At 43.0% G+C, this 22417-nt stretch overlaps 2 protein-coding genes across 2 annotated transcripts in view; one reads left to right on the top strand and one right to left on the bottom strand.

Moving 5' to 3' along the window:
* Positions 1–4514: 4514 nt before the first annotated feature.
* Positions 4515–6361, top strand: kiss2 (kisspeptin 2). The gene is made up of 2 exons (XM_072454042.1): positions 4515–4820; positions 6099–6361. Exons 1-2 carry the CDS (start codon positions 4688–4690, stop codon positions 6329–6331), a joined length of 366 nt encoding a protein of 121 aa, XP_072310143.1. The 5' UTR covers positions 4515–4687; the 3' UTR covers positions 6332–6361.
* A 3030-nt stretch (positions 6362–9391) lies between these two features.
* The window catches only part of LOC140367098 (L-lactate dehydrogenase B chain), a 20272-nt gene continuing 7246 nt past the window's right edge, over positions 9392–22417 (bottom strand). Inside the window, exons 2-8 of the mRNA XM_072453427.1 lie at positions 19433–19569; positions 18182–18299; positions 15402–15575; positions 12977–13150; positions 12581–12698; positions 10909–11032; positions 9392–9985 (exon numbers count right to left, since the gene is read on the bottom strand). Coding sequence (XP_072309528.1) covers positions 9818–9985; positions 10909–11032; positions 12581–12698; positions 12977–13150; positions 15402–15575; positions 18182–18299; positions 19433–19561 — 1005 coding nt within the window. The 5' untranslated portion in view covers positions 19562–19569 and the 3' untranslated portion in view covers positions 9392–9817. The remainder of the gene's footprint in view (positions 9986–10908; positions 11033–12580; positions 12699–12976; positions 13151–15401; positions 15576–18181; positions 18300–19432; positions 19570–22417) is intronic.

Below are 22417 nucleotides of genomic sequence, written 5' to 3'. Positions count from 1 at the left end.
CTCTCTTCAAATGAACAGATATGTATAACCCGACCTCACTAGATGGATGATAGTACCATGTCATCCAAACAGAGCTCTTCACTCTCCCAAAAGTCTCTCAAAGCACAGTAGGAGGTAGAGCTCCTGTGTGATGGAATCAGCTCCTGTCCATGTTAAAGAGGCGACACAGTCTCTTCATTTAAGACCAGGCTTAAAACGTTCCTCTTTGAAATGGTTTATGGTCAGGCCAGTTAGGAACAGAAATATAAAGCTACAGTTTCAGCAGCTTGAGCAGCTTGAGCACAATCCTCTGATAAAGACTACTTATTCTATCAAACTATATTTAATATTTAATTTCACTTGCATCTGTTCATTGCCTTTTCTTCTTCTTCTCGGGAGTGGAACAGGCTCATCAATGACCTGTGGATCCAGATGATCCTCAAGTCCCTGGAGAAGCGGTTCTTCATCTGCCTCAAGAACCGGTTCTCCTCCTGAAGAACTGGTTCTCCTCCTGAAGAACTGGTTCTCCTCCTGAGTGTCTCTCTCGTGTCCGTCTGTGAGAGTCAGATCTCTCCTTCACTGTGGAACTCCTCCAGGTTTATACTTTTTCCTAAAGAGGTTTTGTAGTTTTTCCAGGCTGAGAAGGAGGGTCTAAGGACAGGGGATGCTGGGACATTGCCAAGTACCTAAGAACATTGTCTAATCTGTTTTTCACTGTTGCCAACTGCTGACAACTGCTGTTGTGATTTTGTGCATTACAAAAATAAATTGAAAATATAGCCGCAAGCGGCAATGATCGGCCCTCGCCACGCCGCCGCCACGCCGCAAGAGGAGGGGGCGCTAACGCGCCCCAATTGTCCTTTTATTACGCCTACTGCTGAATCTGTGACACTGTTTTATTTTGAATTCTTGGCAAAATGTGCGGCTTTGCCGCACAGACACCGTGACTCTTTGAAAAAAAATGTGAATAACTTTTGACGGTCCACCCCTGAAGATGAGTCTCACCAAATTTCAGGTTAAAAGGGCTGACGTCCTGGGAGGAGTTCGTAAAAGTACGACATTTGGAAAAACTCCCAAGTCATGTTTAGCCATTTTTGAAGCAATATGGCCAACATTTGGTTGGGCGGACGGCGTTGCCGTAATAATATTTTTTACTTCTCTTGTCACCATCTACCTCTGCGCCAAATTTCATGATTCTACGATCAGATTTTTTTTGGGTCATTTCCCATCTCTCAATGCATTTTTGGTACATTTGGGGGCGCTGACGCGCCAATTTTTTTTTAATTTTAGAAAAGGGAAATAGCCAGAATGTAGAGAGGCACGATTTGTAGAGGTGTGCAAATTTTTGTGACTTTTCGTCAATGTTCACTGGGTGAAAAATAGGGTGTTGGTCCCGAGAAGAAGAAGAAATATAGCCGCAAGCGGCAATGATCGGCCCTCGCCACGCCGCCGCCACGCCGCCGCCACGCCGCAAGAGGAGCCCCAATTGTCCTTTTATTACGCCTACTGCTGAATCTGTGACGCTGTCACATCTTCTCCCCTTTGTTTTACCATCAAAAAGCTATTTTATTTTGAATTCTTGGCAAAATGTGCGGCTTTGCCGCACAGACACCGTGACTCTTTGAATGAAAATGTGGATAACTTTTGATGGTCCACCCCTGAAGATGAGTCTCACCAAATTTCAGGTTAATAGGGCTGACGCCCTGGGAGGAGTTCGTAAAAGTACGACGTTTGGAAAAACTCCGAAGTCATGTTTAGCCATTTTTGAAGCAATATGGCCGACATTTGGTTGGGCGGACGGCATTGCCGTAATAATATTTTTTACTTCTCTTGTCACCATCTACCTCTGCGCCAAATTTCATGATTCTACGATCAGATTTTTTTTGGGTCATTTCCCATCTCTCAATGCATTTTTGGTACATTTGGTGGCGCTGACGCGCCAATTTTTTTTATTTTAGAAAAGGGAAATAGCCAGAATGTAGAGAGGCACGATTTTTAGAGGTGTGCAAATTTTTGTGACTTTTCGTCAATGTTCACTGGGTGAAAAATAGGGGGGTTGGTCCCGAGAAGAAGAAAGAAAGAAAGAAAGAAAGAAAGAAAGAATAATATTCCGATGCGAAAACAATGTTTCCCATTTTTCAAATATCATAAACTATACATTTTCGGAAAGCGCTCGCGCTTTCCTACCTCATGGTGTGGGTCCCTGGTCACTGACGGGTACTTTCGATAATTTTGAGTGGGCTCCGCCCACTTTGTGTTTTTGGCCCTCTATACAGTAATAATGTTCAATTTTTGCATTACATGCTTATATGCACGGAACATGCAAGAGATGGGGAACGTATTCGTGAGCTACTTAGCGCAAATGAGTGCTTTATATGGGGATGACGACCGCTTCGTGGTCGTCATCCCAATGTAAAGTGCTCGTTTAGTGCGAACTTTTGCACGGGCTTCGCCCGTTTACAACGGTAATGTTCCATTTTCCTACTACTAATTAGTATGCACGGGGCGTGCATGAGTGGAGGAGTGCGTTAGTGAGTGTTTGGAAGTGGGCGAGCGCTTCGCGCTCGATTTCGTGCGCACTACGTGCGCACTTCGCACGGCCTTACGAGATTAATAGGCCTCTCGCCAGCTTGTGGCGCTCGGGCCTAATAATATTCCGATGCGAAAACAATGTTTCCCATTTTTCAAATATCATAAACTATACATTTTCAGAAAGCGCTCGCGCTTTCCTACCTCATGGTGTGGGTCCCTGGTCACTGACGGGTACTTTCGATAATTTTGAGTGGGCTCCGCCCACTTTGTGTTTTTGGCCCTCTATACAGTCGTCATCCCAATGTAAAGTGCTCGTTTAGTGCGAACTTTTGCACGGGCTTCGCCCGTTTACAACGGTAATGTTCCATTCTCCTACAACTAACTAGTATGCACGGGGCGTGCATGAGCGGCCTTACGAGATTAATAGGCCTCTCGCCAGCTTGTGGCGCTCGGGCCTAATTAATTGAAAGACATGTTCAGGCCAATAAAGGAGCTCAGGAATATTTTCCTTCCTCTCCTTCTTCTAAACCCACAAGCCTCAAGGTTAGGTTGATGTGATCTGGACTCTAAATCCAGGATCTTTTTTTTCATATTGTTGTTCTCCGCCTCCAGCATCGTCACTCTGGCCCCAGCGCCTCCATCTCAGCTCTTACTGTCTGCAGATCGTCTGACATCATCTGAAACACGCCGCTCGACGTCGTCCATACGTGCTCCGGTTACTCCTGCTGCTTTCAGCTCAGCGGCCTCTGCAGCAGATACGCCCGAGCCCATGGGAGCGATCACCCGAGCTCTAAAAGACCCACATCATGCTGCATTTTGCGTCTTATTTCGGACATCATGAGCAATAACTGATGATTAGTTATATTCTTTCACCTTTCCGATGCAGAGAAGCCGCGAGAGTCTCCATCCAGGCCCGAGGGAGCCCGATTCTCCACCTCAGGCTTGCTAGTCATGTTAGCCTCGTTAGCCTCGTTAGTCTCGTTAGTCTCGTTAGCCTTGTCAGCCTCGTTAGCTTTGTTAGCTTGCCATGCAGACTTTTTTCCACTAGGATCGTTGTTTACGCATCCCTCGCTCTTCTTCTTTCGGATTAAGTGGGTCAAACGGTGATCTTAAAGCTACGTTTTGCAGCAGAGGTGTGTGTGCGTCTGCTCAATGCGCCGTCATAACCGGACGTTTTAAGAATGTGTTCTAAAGCAAAACTCATTGAAAAGTTGTGGTTACAAAATTAAAAGAAGTGAGTTATATCAAGGCTTGAAAATTGAAATGTATAGCGGGTAAAGTTTTAAAGAAGTCTCCTGATCTTTGTGCTAGGTTTGTTCAGGACTACCCTGGCTGCTTCAGCTGCAGAGTAAGGTGTCCTGTAGAGGGAGCAATTTCATTGAAGCAATGGTAAAAGATGTATTTTAATTAATATTACAACTCAAAAAATGACAAGCTGCTGCTACAGTGAAATGCCACTATGAAGAGGCCTTTCAGTTCTGCAATTTTGAAAAGGATGTTTCCACATTATTGGTCTGTTTTAAATCAATATTACATTACATTAATATTTACATTGAACAAAATGTAAAATAATGACCTATGCATGTTATAGTTTATGTGCATAAATATGTCTTTATTAAAGCTTGCTTAAGTTAAGCATGTCACTATAACTATAAGGGTAGTTATAACTATGTGGGAGTTTGTAGGTCACTGGTTTTACCCTCAATGACTGACTTCCTGCTTCATTTGTAGATGTTTTTTACTTTACTTACATGTTTCATTTTTAGTGTTTCATGTTTTTTTTCCATAATGCTCTCTGGTTTGAGCCTTTAAATAAATAACCAAACAGAAATGGCATAAAAGCCGTATCAAATGGGCATAATTATGATAGCCACGATGATAAAGCCCGAGATGTGACGGCATCCGTGGAAGTGCTCCTGTTGCATTATGGAAACGGCTTGTGTCTTATGGTAAAATGTCCGCACCGCGCATCAACATTTCGCAGAATCCCCCATGAATGATGCATCTGACGCCAACACAACACGGGACTCAGCCACAATTTGCTCTGGCTCATGAGCACATCAGCGGGACGAGGGGTCAGCGTGGGATCAGCTGGGGGTCGGCGTGGGGTCAGCAGAGGAGGGGCATAAAAGCAGGTGCAGTGGCGAGGGAACGGGGAAAGTGCGGAGCAGAAGCGATGGTCCTTGGAGGAGACGTGTGGCTGCTGACAGCGATCGCTTTGGGTGGGCTCGTGCCGGGACGGGACGGGGCCAGCATGGGGGTCTCTCTGTACGGGGCCCTGGGACATGGCACGCAGCACAACATGGCAGGTACGCAGCACGCTTGCGTCAGGCAGCAGGGGGCGCTACACAGGGGGAACAGAGAAAAAGAGTTTGTGTCGGGGTGAATACTCTCTGAAAATGTAATTGTCGATGCTTTAAATATATTATGTCTGCTTTTTCTGTCCAAAACTCTTTATTGTTAATACAAAAAAATGTATGCACAAGTTTCATGATGTTTCATCAAGTTTTCATATATAAATAAGACCTATTATGTGTAAATCTATGTTCGAATTAGTAATAGATATGAACAAATCCTTGTGTATGTTTGGTCAAAATGTTGTGGAGTCCAAAATTGTAAAGTTTGGTTAGTGTAGGTGCTATTTTAGGGGCTGATCTTGATGTCTCTGTGGGAGGAAAATGCATTTGGACAAAACAATGTCGCAGAGAAATCAATGGAAGTCGACACAGACATTTATTTATTCATTAAGAATTTCATCACCTCTTTTTGAAGTGATCCTAAATTAAAAAAATTAAATGTATTTTTTGATCAAATGCTCAGAATAATATGCAGATAATATAAATTCATGGAACGTCCACAAACTAATCCAAAAGAAGCGATTGCCAGAATGCCCATCTTTTACTTTTATACTTTAAATGATGCGGGCGGTCAAATTGGTTTCATGTTGTACATATAAATGTCCAATGTGGTCCCAGTGCAGGGGTGGTGCCCATGAGCAGGGCACTCCCTGCCTGTGTAGTCACTGATCAGAAACCAGAGACTTATAATGAAGACATATCATGAAATAATAATAATGCTGAAAACCTGCTCATACTTCATAGAATATATATTGTTTTGCTATAGTCCAATCACCCAATAATAAATGTATGATATCCAGGGATTGAAAGTAACATCACAAATCCTTACATAATTGTTATAGCTTTGTATTTGTACCTATAATTGAGCATGTCTAGCCATGTAATTGTACATTTTAAATGAATAAAGTTACAGACAGAGCATAAGGGCCAATCATCCCGATCCACAGTGGTCTTAAATGGTTTCTGTTTTGCCTGCTCTGATTGGCCAGAGCTCAGAGAAAATAGGGATTGTTTAAAAAGACAACGTTTAGCTTTAAACTGTTTAATTGTTCAAGTGTTATTTAAAAAATATAAAGAAGAAAAAAAAGACAGATCTTAAATGTTACTAAAATTACATTTTAAAAGAAGTATTATGTAATGAGTACTTTGTTTGGCTGCAATACTTGTACTTGTAACTGAGTATAATTCCAGCCACACTGTGACATGACACCTGTACACTGTGGTTGTCAGGTGCACCTCTTCTCAGGGCCCTGCGGGACGTCCTGCCGGACGACGCCAGCGTGTGTGTGTCTGAGACGGAGGAGCGGCTGCTCTGCACCGAGCGCAGCCGCTTCAACCACAACACGTTTGGCCTGCGCTTCGGCAAACGTCAGGGCGGGTCCAGGCACCTCCGAATCCTGCGCCGCCCCGACTCCTCCTACTTACCTGTGCCCGCCTACAGCCCCAACCTGCAGCCCACCTGAGCGCCTCCCTGTGGCCGCTGAAACATTAGCACTGAAGGTTTTCTGTCAATAATGTTTGAATTTCACATTCTTATAATAAAAGTGAAAATAATGAAACCTTTGTGTTTGTGTTGGGATGAATACTACTACAATCCCACTGGACTTCTGCCATGGACACAACACACGGAACATACTTTTGGCTGCAAGAAAGTTTACGGGGGGAAAAATCTGAATCAGAATGGTTTTATCATCATTGTCACAAAATTCACAAACTGGGAACTCAACAGTAAGGTGCAACATAAAACTATGATTAGTAATAATAATAGTAAAAAACATAGACTATGCATGCCAAATGAAATAAGTGTAAGAATGAAGAAAGTTTAATAAACAACAAGATCTGAACAAAAGTCCTAAACTGGCACCAACAACAAGAACTGGACCAAAATGAGACTTTAGACTAAACACGCTGTGCTTCCATATTTCACTGAATATGTTTTTGTTATTTTCTTTCTCTGTCATGTTTTATGCGGTGCGTTTTATGTGATTATTATTGTTATATTTTTTATTTTAACAATAGAAAAATAGAAAATGTATTTAGTTTCAAAATAATGAATACATTGCATTTAATGTATTTTCTAGCATATTCGGGCCATGGTCTAATCAGTGTAGTGTATTCTGAATACTTAGAATACTTTCGATGTTGAACTTATATAGTGGTTATAGCTCATATAGTTTAATAAACATGACGGAAACAGCTTTACGTTTGTTGCTCCGTCTAGAATTCTATTCATTTAATCACTGTTTAGAGAAGAAAAAATCAGTAAGGACCAAAAGAGCTGGATAGAGATGAGATCCTGTTGTCCCCAAACTGGACACCCTCCGACCCCTGACCACACCCTCCGACCCCTGACTGGGCCTAGAAATTCTGTCCATAAAATCAATGAACTGGCAAAAAGCAGCCCTGAGGAGTCCAATACGCACTGGGAGCAGGTCTGACTTACTGCCGGCGATGAACACAGCTCCTGCTCCGATCATACAGGAACCGGACGGCCCTGAGCAAAGGGGCCGGCAGATAGTCCTCCTCCATGGCCTCCCTGAACTCCTCACAGCCCCGGGTTTTTGCCTGTCAACTGCCTCAGGAGTCCCACAAGACAAAAAGGCCTTTCAGGGCTCCTTCTTCAACCTGACGATATCCCTTACTTCCAGTGTCTGCTCCGAGCAGCCGCATTGACAATAGAGGTTGAGAACATGGTCCACTCGGACTCAATGTCCCCAGCCTCCCCCGGGACATGGGAGAAGCTCTCCCGGAGGTGCGAGTTGAATACCCCACTGACAGAGGGCTCCGCAAGAAGTTCCCAACAGACCCTCACAATGCGCTTGGGTCTGCCAAGTCTGTCCGGCTTCCTCCTCCGCCAGCGGATCCAACTCACCACCAGGTGGAGATCGGTTGACAACTCTGCCCCTCTCTTCACCCGAGTGCCCAAGACACGCGGCCGGAGGTCTGATGACACGACAACAAAGTCAATCATTGACCTCCGGCCTAGGGTGTCCTGGTGCCATGTGCACTGATGGACACCCTTGTGCTTGAACATGGTGTTCGTTATGGACAAACACCGCACAGGTTCAAATCGGGGGGGACGTTCTGCCCCTCTCCAGGTGTCACCTTTGTTGCCCACCTGGGCATTGAAGTCCCTCAGTAGAACAACGAAGTCTCTGGTCGATGCACTGTCCAGTACCCCTCCTGTACTGTGGTTCAACCCACACAACGACACAACAGTTAGAGACCTGTCCCCAATCTGAAGCCGTGAACTCCAACACGTGGCGGCTGAGCTGTGGGGCTATAAACAAACCCACCACCTCTCCCCACGGGCGATGCCAGAGAAGTGGATTGTCCAGCCCCTCTCCAGGAGATGGCTTCTTGAGCCCAAACTGTGCTTGGAGGTGAGACCAACTATATCTAGTTAGTACTGCACAACCTCCCGCTCAAGCTCAGGCTCTATCACCCCCCGTGAGGTGACGTTCCATGTCCCCAGAGCCAGTTCCATTGTCCGGAGAACTGGTTGTTTAGGCCCCCGCCATTGACTGCTGCCCAGATCTCTTTGCACCGCCCCCTTACGGATCCTCCCCCAGTTGGTGGGTCCACAGGAGGACGGCCCCACGTTACTCGTTCGGGCTGTGACCAGCCGGGCTCTGTGGGCAAAGACGCTCACCGTCGAGCACCCACCCCAGGCCTTGCTCCAGGGTGGGGCCTCAGTAACAGCAAAACAGGGGTGACGTAACTGGCCTTATGTTGATACTCACTTTCATTTATAAAAATACATATTTTATCTTTTTATGGGAGCAAATTCAAAACTGCAGTTTGAGTGGGTTTCAATTGTGCATTTTACCAGCTGCTTTAACATTCTGAAAAAAGTGTCATAATTGGTGTTATTTTCAACAGAAAAAGTTAAAATATAATAAATTATAAGAATATTTTATGCAACTGTTTGGAGAAATTGAGCTCGAAAAGTGCAGAATAAGAGTGAATAAGAGTGAAATGTCATGGATGTCCAATTGCGGTGCACATTCAAGGACTTGACAGTGCTAATGTAAGTACAAGGCTGCAATAAAACATCACAAAATATTTTGTTTTGCATTTAACATATGCAAAAATATCAACATTAATAAGTGATGCCAGAGGGTTAAATCTAATAATTCAATTTATTTTAGGTTAGCATCAGCATTGAAACACAAACATCAGTGTGAGGACGTGCATCAGCCCTCAGCTTCTCCAAGACAAACACATCATCAGTGCAAACACGCATTGTACATTTGTTTTTATTGGTCTTAAAAACGCACCAGGAACATCCTGTGTACTGCAGTGAACACAAGTCTTGACAGGGGCTGACGGGGCTGATGGAAGACGCTTGGGATGCTGCTGGTGACACTGTGGGACTTGTGCTTCTGCAGCTAAACATGATCATAAACGTGATGGGACCTGGAAGTTTCTGGGTTCGGCAGCAGCAGAACCAACCTGCTTTTAACTGTGTGTGAAATGCTGCTTTTAAAGGACACATATTGTGCAGAATGGATTTTTCTCTCTTTTAACCCTGTCCTAACATTGTTACCCATCATACACACATCTGGAGTTTCATTTAGCTTTATTCACACTAGTTTGATGCAACTTGTTTACTAAGTCGCCCTTTGAGTCTCAGAAAACACTGAACTTTCCAGTTCTGTGATATCATAGGTCGAGCTCAGTGATACTTTTAGGTCCATGGATCGTCACCAGACTCATTTTGAGCATTTCTGCTTCTAATTGCATTTATTATAACTGTGTACTTACATTAACATGAGGGGGAAAGCTACTTGTGATGTGGGAAACGCCTGACTGATATAAAGTCATGTGTGCTTTGTGTAGACCTATTATTTAAAGTTCTAAAAGATGAGATGATGAAGCTGAGGTTTAAATGACAAGAACAATGCCAGTGCTGCAGGATATGTGTCCTGTTGCAGGGCTGCAGCTGCTCAGAGATCCTTGAGGTCTTTCTGGATGCCCCACAGCGTTTCAGCACTCTTCCTGAGCTGGGCCACCTCTGCCTCGGTCAGAGTCATGTTGACCACACTACAGACGCCGCTGCTGTTCAGCACACAGGGCAGGGACAGGAAGACCTCCTCCGAGATGCCGTACATGTTCTGAAACACACACCACAGCTCAGAATACTCGCACACATGGTACTTCTCTTTCATCAAAGTAGATAAATTATCTTTTGTGTAGTATTTGTGTCTCCGCCATGAACGTGCATTTGAAGCGCACAAGTGTGGGACGTTGCTTAAGTAAAAGTACAGATACAGGTGCATCAAAATGACTCAAGTAAAAAGTATCACTGTATATCAGTAAAAACCTATTCGTTCTTGAATTTGCACCGTTACTAAAAGTCATAGAACAGACTCAAAATCGTTTTTTCCCCATTGTTTTTTTATGAATTTATTTTTTTAAATGTAAATATATTGGCAATGGTAAACGCAAGGCTTAATAACCTAAAAATATCATCTGTACTGCTAAATGCTGATGAAACGGTAGACAGACTGTGACTCTGCGTCTCTGCTCACTCGTCCTTCAGGATACTCAGTTATGTGAAGCAGGTTATGTGCATCGGTCCACGTGTTATGAGGCGGATGTTTAAAACATGTGTCACAATTCTCTGCGTAGCGCGAACATATTAAATAGAAAACACACTCTCGGATTAAGGATATAGCTGGCCATTTCTCTGTGATTCCTGCATTGTTTTACATGAAATAAAAAGTAACAAAAATGATTCAATCTCGTCTGATGTGTTTATTGCTTCCCCCATGTATTCTTACTGAAAGCAGCTGTGCTTTCAGTAAGAATACATGTTTTTCATGGGATTTAAAAACACTTGTCCCGTAGTTAAATACATGCAAGATAGGAGCATGTACAAGTTACATCCGTGCGCCTTTAAGTCAAGTCCAGATAGCTGAGTTCAGTACGTTCTGTCCTTTAGAACTTTCCACTGGAGAAACAGGAAAAAACTCAAATACAGTTTTAAAAAGTCTGCTAAAGCTACTAAAGAATACAGATGGATGTTTTTGCTGACCTTGACCATGGTGGAGACCGGGTGCACACGGCTCATATTCTTGACGATGCTCTCCGTCAGGTCGGCCACGCTCAGACCGATTGCCCAGTTTGTGTAGCCCTTCAGCTTGATGACCTCGTATGCACTACAAGACAAAGCCACGCAGTTACTACAGTGGAACGTGTTCAAAGAGCGAACAAGATTATGGCCTAAAACGACAGCAGAGGCTATTTCATATTTAAACATAGATATTCCAACACCACAGACATGTATTCTTGAGGACCTTCATCCAGTCAGTGAGAAATGAAACGTCGTCCATGGGATTTGTGTGAATAGTTTGTTTACTACATTCACATGTTCAAGAGGAAATGGACAGGCTCCTCTTGTCTTCAGCGAGGACGAGGTTCAGTCCTGGTTTAGAGACAAGTCCATTGTCCATTGACTGACTGTGGCACTGTCCTCGCACTACATGGAAGTGCTGATACTTGACCAGTGCGTCCTGCTCTGAGCGTCAGGTGGTTTTATTATCACATGACACCACTCTCAACCATGTGAGGAGAACGGGACAAAACCAGAGAGAACAAAAAAAAACATGAAAAGATAATAATAAAGTTAAGGCACATCCTGGGATAGAGAGCTCTGCCTCGGTCGGCTCGGTCTCAGGGTGAACCAGCGTCTGCACCTCACCTCAGTTTGTCTCTGCGCTGCCCCCAGAGGCACAGCCTCTGACCCTGGGGAACCAAGAGTTTTGCTGGGCACTTGCCACAAAGCTTGATTTACAGCGTGAAATGAAAAATGACTTACGGGGGAGAGAGTACAGTTAGTTCATTGTCCTCTAGCTTCAGTGTTTTAACTGAGCCAGCCCCTGGGTTTTGGTGTTAAATCATGTTCATGTTCAATCAGCATTGGACCATGATGAAGAATGTGCTGCTGTTTTTATTGATTTGTCAAAGGCCTTTGATTCTGTAGATAATTGTATTCTCTTGGATCGTCTTGATGCTATTGGGTTTGATACAAATTCAAAATGTGGTTTGCAGATTTCCTTATGAATAGAACTCAAGCAGATGGCTTTAATCTGAAATGTCTTATCTTAACAAAAGTATTCCTCAAGGGTCTGTCCTTGGACCACTCCTATTTACAATTTATAGCAACTCACTTGTATGCAGATGCTAGGGCGCCTTCTGCTGCACAAGTTATTAAAAATAAACACACACACACACACCTAAGTGCGCACACACACACACACACACACCTAAACACACACACACACACACACAGACACACACACAGACACACACACACACCTAAACACACACACACACACCTAAACACACACACACACACACACACCATAAAGAGGACCATAAAAATTGCATGTTTGGATCACGTTTATTAGACCGGACATCTTAGAGTTGAAATGAGGATCAGAGAGAAGGGAGGACATGATCTGCTAAAACACAACACTGAGCTGTGGTGATGCAGTGGTGCGCCCACAAATGCCATCAGGGCCCTCAGTCTTAAATAAAGTAGTGATCTTATGTTGAGAAATCGCAATTTCATAAAGAGGCTGAAGTGAAATCCAACTGTCTGAGCCAAGTTTCTGAGCGAGGTGGTCATCATCCCAGCATCCTCAAAAGCAAACAACAGGCCGCAGTAGTTCCTTCATGGGGGCTGACACAGATCAGTGCTGTACCTGTCCACCACTGCCTTGTGCGTGGCCTTCCACTGCTCGCGGTCTCCGTCAGTCCCGATCTCTGGGTTGAGCTTCTGCAGATTGACCCCGGCCACATTAGCTCCACTCCACACAGGAACTGCCACACAGCATACACCAATGAGCTTTCTCAAAAATGCCCATACAAGTTATTGAAGTTTGTGACAAAATGTATAAAACTTCCACACAATATTTGTGTGTGCATTTTCCCTGATAAATAAACAATTAAATCAGACATTTCTGATCGGTTCCACCAGAACATCCATGAAGTGCTCCCCAACTTCTCCTGAATGGATCTCAATTGTATATTTTTGCTTTGTTCTTAACGTCTTACATAATAAATACTTGAATTATAATAAAATGACCGGTGGTCCTCACCGCTGGTGTCTCCGTGCTCTCCCAGCACCCAACCGTTGAAGGAGCTGGCGTGGATGCCCAGCCGCTCGGCCATCAGGAAGCGAAAGCGTGCAGAGTCCAAGTTTGTGCCGCTGCCGATGACGCGGTGTTTGGGCAGACCGCTCAGCTTCCACGTCACATAGGTCAGCACGTCCACTGCACGAAACACAACAAAGCTCTGACCACTCAGCTTCCACGTCACATAGGTCAGCACGTCCACTGCACCAACAAAACAAAGCTCTGACCACTCAGCTTCCACGTCACATAGGTCAGCACGTCCACTGCACGAAACACAACAAAGCTCTGACCACTCAGCTTCCACGTCACATAGGTCAGCACGTCCACTGCACGAAACACAACAAAGCTCTTCTCAAAGGTTTCTATATATTTTCTATGACAAAAACCGACAGAACAAGACACAAACAGAGAGCGACAAGAGAAAAACTAGAATAATTACAGTTGTTCTAAGAAAGTCCGTCAGGCACAAATATGGAGCGGGAGCATCACTAAAACAGAAGCTCAAATGAAGCTCCAAACAGGATCATCTCAACTTGGATTAAAACACAAGCCTCTTTAGCGCTCTGCTTCTTACAGTCGCGTTACTCACGTATGTCATATTACTTCATCTCATATTACTTCATGTCACGTTACTTCATGTCACGTTACTTCATGTCACGTTACTTCATGTCACGTTACTTCATGTCATATTACTTCATCTCATATTACTTCATGTCACGTTACTTTATGTCATATTACTTCATGTCATATTACTTCATCTCATATTACTTCATGTCACGTTACTTCATGTCACGTTACTTCATGTCACGTTACTTCATGTCATATTACTTCATCTCATATTACTTCATGTCACGTTACTTCATGTCACGTTACTTCATGTCACGTTACTTCATGTCACGTTACTTCATGTCATATTACTTCATCTCATATTACTTCATGTCACGTTACTTCATGTCACGTTACTTCATGTCATATTACTTCATCTCATGTTACTTCATGTCACGTTACTTCATGTCACGTTACTTCATGTCATATTACTTCATCTCATATTACTTCATGTTACGTTACTTCATGTCGCGTTACTTCATGTCGCGTTACTTCATGTCATATTACTTCATCTCATATAACTTAATGTCACGTTACTTCATGTCACGTTACTTGGTGTCACGTTACTTCATGTCACGTTACTTCATGTCACGTCACTTCATGTCACGTTACTTCATGTCATATTACTTCATCTCATGTTACTTCATGTCACGTTACTTCATGTCACGTTACTTCATGTCATATTACTTCATGTCATATTACTTCATGTCACGTTACTTCATCTCATGTTACGTCATGTCACGTTACTTTATGTCATATTACTTCATGTCATATTACTTCATCTCATGTTACTTCATGTCACGTTACTTTATGTCACGTTACTTCATGTCATATTACTTCATCTCATGTTACTTCATGTCACGTTACTTCATGTCATATTACTTCATGTCATATTACTTCATGTCACGTTACTTCATCTCATGTTACTTCATGTCACGTTACTTCATGTCACGTTACTTCATGTCACGTTATTTCATATCACGTTACTTCGTGTCATATTACTTCATCTCATGTTACTTCATGTCACGTTACTTTATGTCACGTTACTTCATGTCATATTACTTCATCTCATGTTACTTCATGTCACGTTACTTCATGTCACGTTACTTCATGTCATATTACTTCATGTCATATTACTTCATGTCATATTACTTCATCTCATGTTACTTCATGTCACGTTACTTCATTTCACGTTACTTCATGTCATATTACTTCATCTCATGTTACTTCATGTCACGTTACTTCATGTCACGTTACTTCATGTCATATTACTTCATCTCATGTTACTTCATGTCACGTTACTTCATGTCACGTTACTTCATGTCATATTACTTCATGTCATATTACTTCATGTCATATTACTTCATGTCACGTTACGTCATGTCACGTTACTTTATGTCATATTACTTCATGTCATATTACTTCATGTCATATTACTTCATGTCACGTTACTTCATGTCACGTTACTTTATGTCATATTACTTCATGTCATATTACTTCATGTCACGTTACTTCATGTCACGTTACTTTATGTCATATTACTTCATTTGCAACTTGCATCAAAAATACACTGGAAAGGTCTTCTTCAGATACAATGGGCTTCATGAGCGGTCAGTTCAATGAGGAGGTTTTTGAGGGAGGAGACAAAGCACGGAGTGGGACTGACCCCATGGCAGACCCCCCCTCCTTAAACGAGCTCGCCCCACACTTTCAGAAGCTCTGTATTGTCGTAGCCATCTTAGATCTCATATGTTTCTTCATCCCGTTCACCCGGGTCACGTACCCGGGTTGGACACCACGATGAGGGTGCAGTTGGGGCTGTACTTGATGATCTGGGGGATGATGGCCTTGAAGACGTTGACATTTCTTTGGACCAGGTTGAGGCGGCTCTCTCCCTCCTGCTGCCTCACGCCCGCCGTGACCACCACCAGGCGAGAGTTTGCTGTGACCGCGTAGTCTGCCACACAGAACAAGGTCAGGGTTCAAACAAGGTCACAAGGTCTAAGGGCATTTTGTCTACAAGACCCTCAATAAGCAAAGAACATTTACAATAAGAAACGTGCAAAGTTGAGAGGAAATGTCAGTAGTTTAATCAGTGGATTAGAGAGAAGTCCAGAATGATCTCTCTCTGTATTTTTATACAGATCGATATCAGTTTGGTCCCTGTTTTCATCTCCTGAGTTCAGATGGGCGTGATTGACAGGTGGATAAGCCAATCAGGGACACGCATGGTCTGTTTGTCACTGTGTTAGAGCTTTACCAGGAACTAATTGATACAGATCAACACTGGGAGCTCGAATGGCAATATCGATAGCAATCACTTTAGTTTAACAATTAAACATTGTTAATATTGTATATATTATGGGCTAATTTACTTTTTCTTTTGGAATTCCAATTCTCAAATCACAAACACACTTGTTTCACCAATTTAAGGACTTAATGTCCAACCATTTGTTGTGTTTTGTGCAATGCACAAGTAAAATAAAGTTCTGTCTGAAGTTGTGTTTTGACCTTCATCATGAAAACTTTTGCTTATTATTAAATCTTTAGGTTATTCATTTCCTTCTAAGCAAATATTCCGAGTGATAGAAAAAATAAACAAATATTTGACAAAAAGTAGAACATATGTTTGAGGTTTTTTCTTGCAAAATTACACGCTTAAAATGTTGTGTATTTGCATGTTTTTTCTTACAAATGTGTTCCTAGAGTTACATGTTTCAAACGTTCTAAAAGTGCATGTTACTCTACATTTTCCTTGTCCTTGGGAACTTTGACCAATATTTTCTCATGTCACTATCTTATTACGCCTCATATTTATAATATGGAACACAATAACCGATTACTGTGTACTTTTTCATTATCTGTAATGACTGCAATGAATAACTATTTAAACGAAAGTTAAACTGCCAGAAGCTGAACCCAGAATCAGGACAATACTGTACTTTACTGTACTATACTGTACTTTACTGTACTGTACTTTACTGTACTGTACTGTTCTTTACTGTACTGTACTGTACTGTACTTTACTGTACTATACTGTACTTTACTTTACTGTACTGTACTGTACTTTACTGTACTGTATTTTACTGTACTGTACTTTACTGTACTGTACTATACTTTACTGTACAGTACTGTTCTTTACTGTACAGTACTGTACTTTACTGTACTGTATTTTACTGTACTTTACTGTACTGTTCTTTACTGTACTGTACTTTACTGTACAGTACTGTTCTTTACTGTACTGTACTTTACTGTACTGTATTTTACTGTACTGTACTTTACTTTACTGTACTGTACTGTACTTTACTGTACTGTATTTTACTGTACTGTACTTTACTGTACTGTACTATACTTTACTGTACAGTACTGTTCTTTACTGTACAGTACTGTACTTTACTGTACTGTATTTTACTGTACTTTACTGTACTGTACTTTACTGTACTGTACTGTACTGTTCTGTACTTTACTGTACTGTACTTTACTGTACTGTACTGTACTGTTCTGTACTTTACTGTACTTTACTGAACAGTACTATTCTTTACTGTACTTTACTGTACAGTACTGTTCTTTACTGTACTTTACTGTACTTTACTTTACTGTACTGTACTTTACTTTACTGTACTGTACTGTACTGTTCTGTACTTTACTGTACAGTACTGTTCTTTACTGTACTTTACTGTACTTTACTTTACTGTACTGTACTTTACTGTACTGTACTGTACTGTTCTGTACTTTACTGTACTGTATTTTACTGTACTTTACTGTACTGTACTTTACTGTACTGTACTGTACTGTTCTGTACTTTACTGTACTTTACTGTACTTTACTGAACAGTACTGTTCTTTACTGTACTTTACTGTACTTTACTTTACTGTACTGTACTTTACTGTACTGTGCTGTGCTGCACTGTACTGCACTGCACTTCACTGCACTTTACTGTACTGTACTGCACTGCACTGTACTGCACTGCACTTTACTGTACTGTACTGCACTGTACTGTACTTTACTGCACTTTACTGTTCCGCACCGCACCGTACTGTACTGTACTGTACGTTACTGTACTGTACTGCACTGCACTGCACTGGACTGCACTGCACTGCACTTCACTGCACTTTACTGTACTGTACTGCACTGCACTTTACTGTACTGTACTGCACTGCACTGTACTGTACTTTACTGCACTTTACTGCACTTTACTGTACCGCACCGCACCGTACTGTACTGTACGTTACTGTACTGTACTGCACTGCACTGCACTGCACTTCACTGTACTTTACTGTACTGTACTGCACTGCACTGCACTGCACTGCACTTCACTGTACTGTACTGCACTTCACTGTACTGTACTGCACTGTACTGTACTGTACTGTACTGTACTGTACTGCACTGTACTGCACTGTACTGTAACGATCCTCGCCACCTGCCTATCGTGTCAAATATATTCTGGGGGTCACATATCTGGACCGCAGCAGGGGCCCCGGCCCGCAGCAGGGGCCCTGGACCGCAGCAGGGGCCCTGGCCCGCAGCAGAGGCCCTGGGGCCCTGGACCGCAGCAGGACCCACCTTTGTCGGCACAGATCTTGGAGGTCTTGAGGAACAAGCTGCCGTGCTGAAGGTCCATCATCTCCCCTTTGAGACGGTCCTCCATCACATCCACCAGGGCCAGCTCGTCACACAGGTCCTGACACACACACACACACACACACACACACACACACACACACACACACACACACACACACACACACACTTTAAGCTTTAAGTGGAGACACTGCAGGTGGATGCTGTAGTTCTTTTATCATGTCATGTTGATACACTGTAGTGTGTTGTGTGTCATATGAAGCCTGCGTAAGTTCACCTGGAAGACCTAACCTAAATCTGCGTCGGCCTCCATGGAAGGACCCCTCTCCCCAGCGCCATCATCGCACTCAAGCGGGCGTGGCCTGTCCGTCTGTGAGAGTCAGATCCCTCACTTCACCATGGACTCTTCCAGGTTTCTGCGCTTATCCCAAAGAGGTTATGCAGTTTTTCCCGGCCAAGAAGGATTGGTAAAAGGACGGGGGACGTCCGCGTCATGGCCCCTACACCTGCTCCTCATCCCCAATCAACGCTCTCAGTCACTCCTCCCCGCTCCAATCAACGCACAGGCGGCAGCATTTAAGCGCTCAGGCTGATGGCTCAGTCGCTTCAAACCGTATCTGCGACCCACCACCTCCCCTGCTCCTCCTCATCTATTATTCTCTCCACATCTACCACCACCAGTCTCCAGGCTCCGGGGGGAAGGTATCTAATTCAATCAAATCATGGAGTGCCCATGATCGCTACACCTTCCACCGGGGTCTGAGCGCCAAATAAACTTTGCAAGAAAGTTTGCTAAAACATCTTTTCTGCTTTTGTGTCTGAGTCTCTCCAGGGTGAAATACTATAGTGTGTTGTGTGTCATATACTATAGTGTGCGTACATTGTGTGATAGTAACACACTCATTATGTCATGTCATATAACACAATTTCCTGTGTCACATTGTTGACACAATAAATACAAGAGAATATATTTATTATCTTAGTAAACTAGATCTTTCTGAGTCTTGTTGTCCAGACGATACAAGTGAACCAGTGTCCCAGAGAAATCCATGGATGAGGTGGATTCAATGATGAATAAACATCTTTTGTAGCAGATTGGACAGTGTTGTTGTTTTGATATTGTCAGTGTGAATGTTCCGAGAGAAAAGTGACGTTTGAAATGAGTCTGTCCCGTCGTGTCTGGTCTTAAAACAGTAAACGAGTCTTGTCAGGTTTGATGCCGGCGTCACTCACCCGGAGCAGGATGCTGATGGCACAGGCCATGCCCACCTGGCCCACGCCCACCACCGTCACCTTGTTGCGGGGGGGCTCGGCCGGGCTGGAGGCCAGAGGGCTGATGAGCTTCTCCATCACAGACGCCATGTTCAGAGCTGCACATCATGTTAAAGAGTTACGGTCAGGAGAGTCGACCTGACGTACTGACATACAGCTGGTGTGTGTCACGCATTGTGTAGCAGGAAACATATGATAGATGTGTTACTAAGAGCTTTGCACTTAATGAGGTGCTTATAATCAGCAGAAATTGTTTAAAGTGGTTTGAAAGGTTTTTATGATTTTCTATTCAATCATTCACTTTATACTTATAATAACTGTTTTACACCAATAAAGTTACAAGAGTTTGTAGAGCGGTTGTCTTCTGATCCTAAGGTTGCTGTTGTGTCCTTTGGCAAAACACTTGACTCTAATGTCATGTGGATGACGTCACTCTAAGAAGGCTCAGATCAAATACTACACACAAACATGTCCTTTTCATTCATGTCCATCATAAATATGGGTGAACTTGTTTGGACAACAGCCGTTTCGTCGTCACACGTGTAAAACATTGTGTGTAAGTTGGACTCTCTTGTTCAGAGGAAAAGGCAGCTTTGGCGAGTCGGGGGCGGGTTAACTAAGTGTTTCTGAGAAGCAGCACCAGGAAGAATTTAAATGATTTAACTATTAATCAAATGATCAAAGTTTAAAAACCTATTCATAACAAGACCAGGACAGAGGTGATGATGTCGAGGTTTCTAATATGAGTCTTGAACGTTTATGTAATGATTGAACAGGATTCGGCCTGCTCCAAGCTATCAACACAGTATTAACATGAGATGACCTTCAGATGCATGTGCGAGTGACCTTCAGGTGCATGTGCAAGTAAACTTCAGATGCATGTGTGAGTGACCTTCAGATGCATGTGCAAGTGACCTTCAGATGCATGTGCGAGTGACCTTCAGGTGCATGTGCAAGTAAACTTCAGATGCATGTGTGAGTGACCTTCAGATGCATGTGCGAGTGACCTTCAGATGCATGTGCGAGTGACCTTCAGATGCATGTGTGAGTGACCTTCAGATGCATGTGCAAGTGACCTTCAGATGCATGTGCGAGTGACCTTCAGATGCATGTGTGAGTGACCTTCAGATGCATGTGCGAGTGACCTTCAGGTGCATGTGCGAGTGACCTTCAGATGCATGTGCGAGTGACCTTCAGGTGCATGTGCGAGTGACCTTCAGATGCATGTGCGAGTGACCTTCAGATGCATGTGCAAGTGACCTTCAGATGCATGTGCGAGTGACCTTTAGATGCATGTGTGAGTGACCTTCAGATGCATGTGCGAGTGACCTTCAGGTGCATGTGCGAGTGACCTTCAGATGCATGTGCGAGTGACCTTCAGATGCATGTGCCTTTTTTCTGTCATTTTTGTCTTTGCCACATTATTTAGTCCTTTTTTGCATCATTTCCCTCATTAAAAGCTTCACAGTTTGAACAATCAGACAGAGATCCGATGGCACTGTTGACATGACATACACATGAAGACACATGAAGACACATGAAGACACATGACGACACATGAAGACACATGAAGACACATGAAGACACAAGAAGACACATGAAGACACATGAAGACACATGATATACACATGAAGACACATGACATACACATGACATGAAGACACATGAAGACACATGACATACACATGAAGACACATGAAGACACATGAAGACACAAGAAGACACATGAAGACACATGATATACACATGAAGACACATGACATACACATGACATGAAGACACATGAAGACACATGACATACACATGACCACACATGAAGACACAGGAAGACACGTGAAGACACATGACATACACATAAAGACACAGGAAGACACATGAAGACATATTAAGACACATGAAGACACAGGAAGACACATGAAGACATATGAAGACACATGAAGACACATGACATACACATGAAGACACAGGAAGACACATGAAGACACATGACATACACATGAAGACACAGGAAGACACATGAAGACATATGAAGACACATGAAGACACATGAAGACACAAGAAGACACATGAAGACACATGAAGACACATGATATACACATGAAGACACATGACATACACATGACATGAAGACACATGAAGACACATGACATACACATGAAGACACATGAAGACACATGAAGACACAAGAAGACACATGAAGACACATGATATACACATGAAGACACATGACATACACATGACATGAAGACACATGAAGACACATGACATACACATGACCACACATGAAGACACAGGAAGACACGTGAAGACACATGACATACACATAAAGACACAGGAAGACACATGAAGACATATTAAGACACATGAAGACACAGGAAGACATATGAAGACATATGAAGACACATGAAGACACATGACATACACATGAAGACACAGGAAGACACATGAAGACACATGACATACACATGAAGACACAGGAAGACACATGAAGACATATGAAGACACATGAAGACACAGGAAGACACATGAAGACATATGAAGACACATGAAGACACATGAAGACACAGGAAGACACATGAAGACATATGAAGACACATGAAGACACATGACATACACATGAAGACACATGAAGACACAGGAAGACACATGAAGACACATGACGTACACATGAAGACACATGAAGACACAGGAAGACACATGAAGACACATGACATACACATGAAGACACAGGAAGACACATGAAGACACAAGAAGACACATGAAGACACATGAAGACACATGAAGACACAAGAAGACACATGAAGACACAGGCGCCGCATTCTCACCATCATCAACTCATAAATGCACATATTCAGCCTCATTCAATGCGAGCTATGGCATTGTGCAGATGCTAACTCTAAGTATAACTCTAAGTATAACTCAAAGTATAACTCTCAGTATAACTCT

The sequence above is a fragment of the Eucyclogobius newberryi genome, unplaced genomic scaffold (assembly GCF_026437365.1).
Source record: "Eucyclogobius newberryi isolate DKJ021-1_F unplaced genomic scaffold, fEucNew1.0.hap1 SCAF_2, whole genome shotgun sequence".
NCBI lineage: Eukaryota > Metazoa > Chordata > Actinopteri > Gobiiformes > Gobiidae > Eucyclogobius > Eucyclogobius newberryi.
Note: the sequence above shows the minus strand (reverse complement) of the source record. Positions and strands in the feature narration are given on the sequence as shown.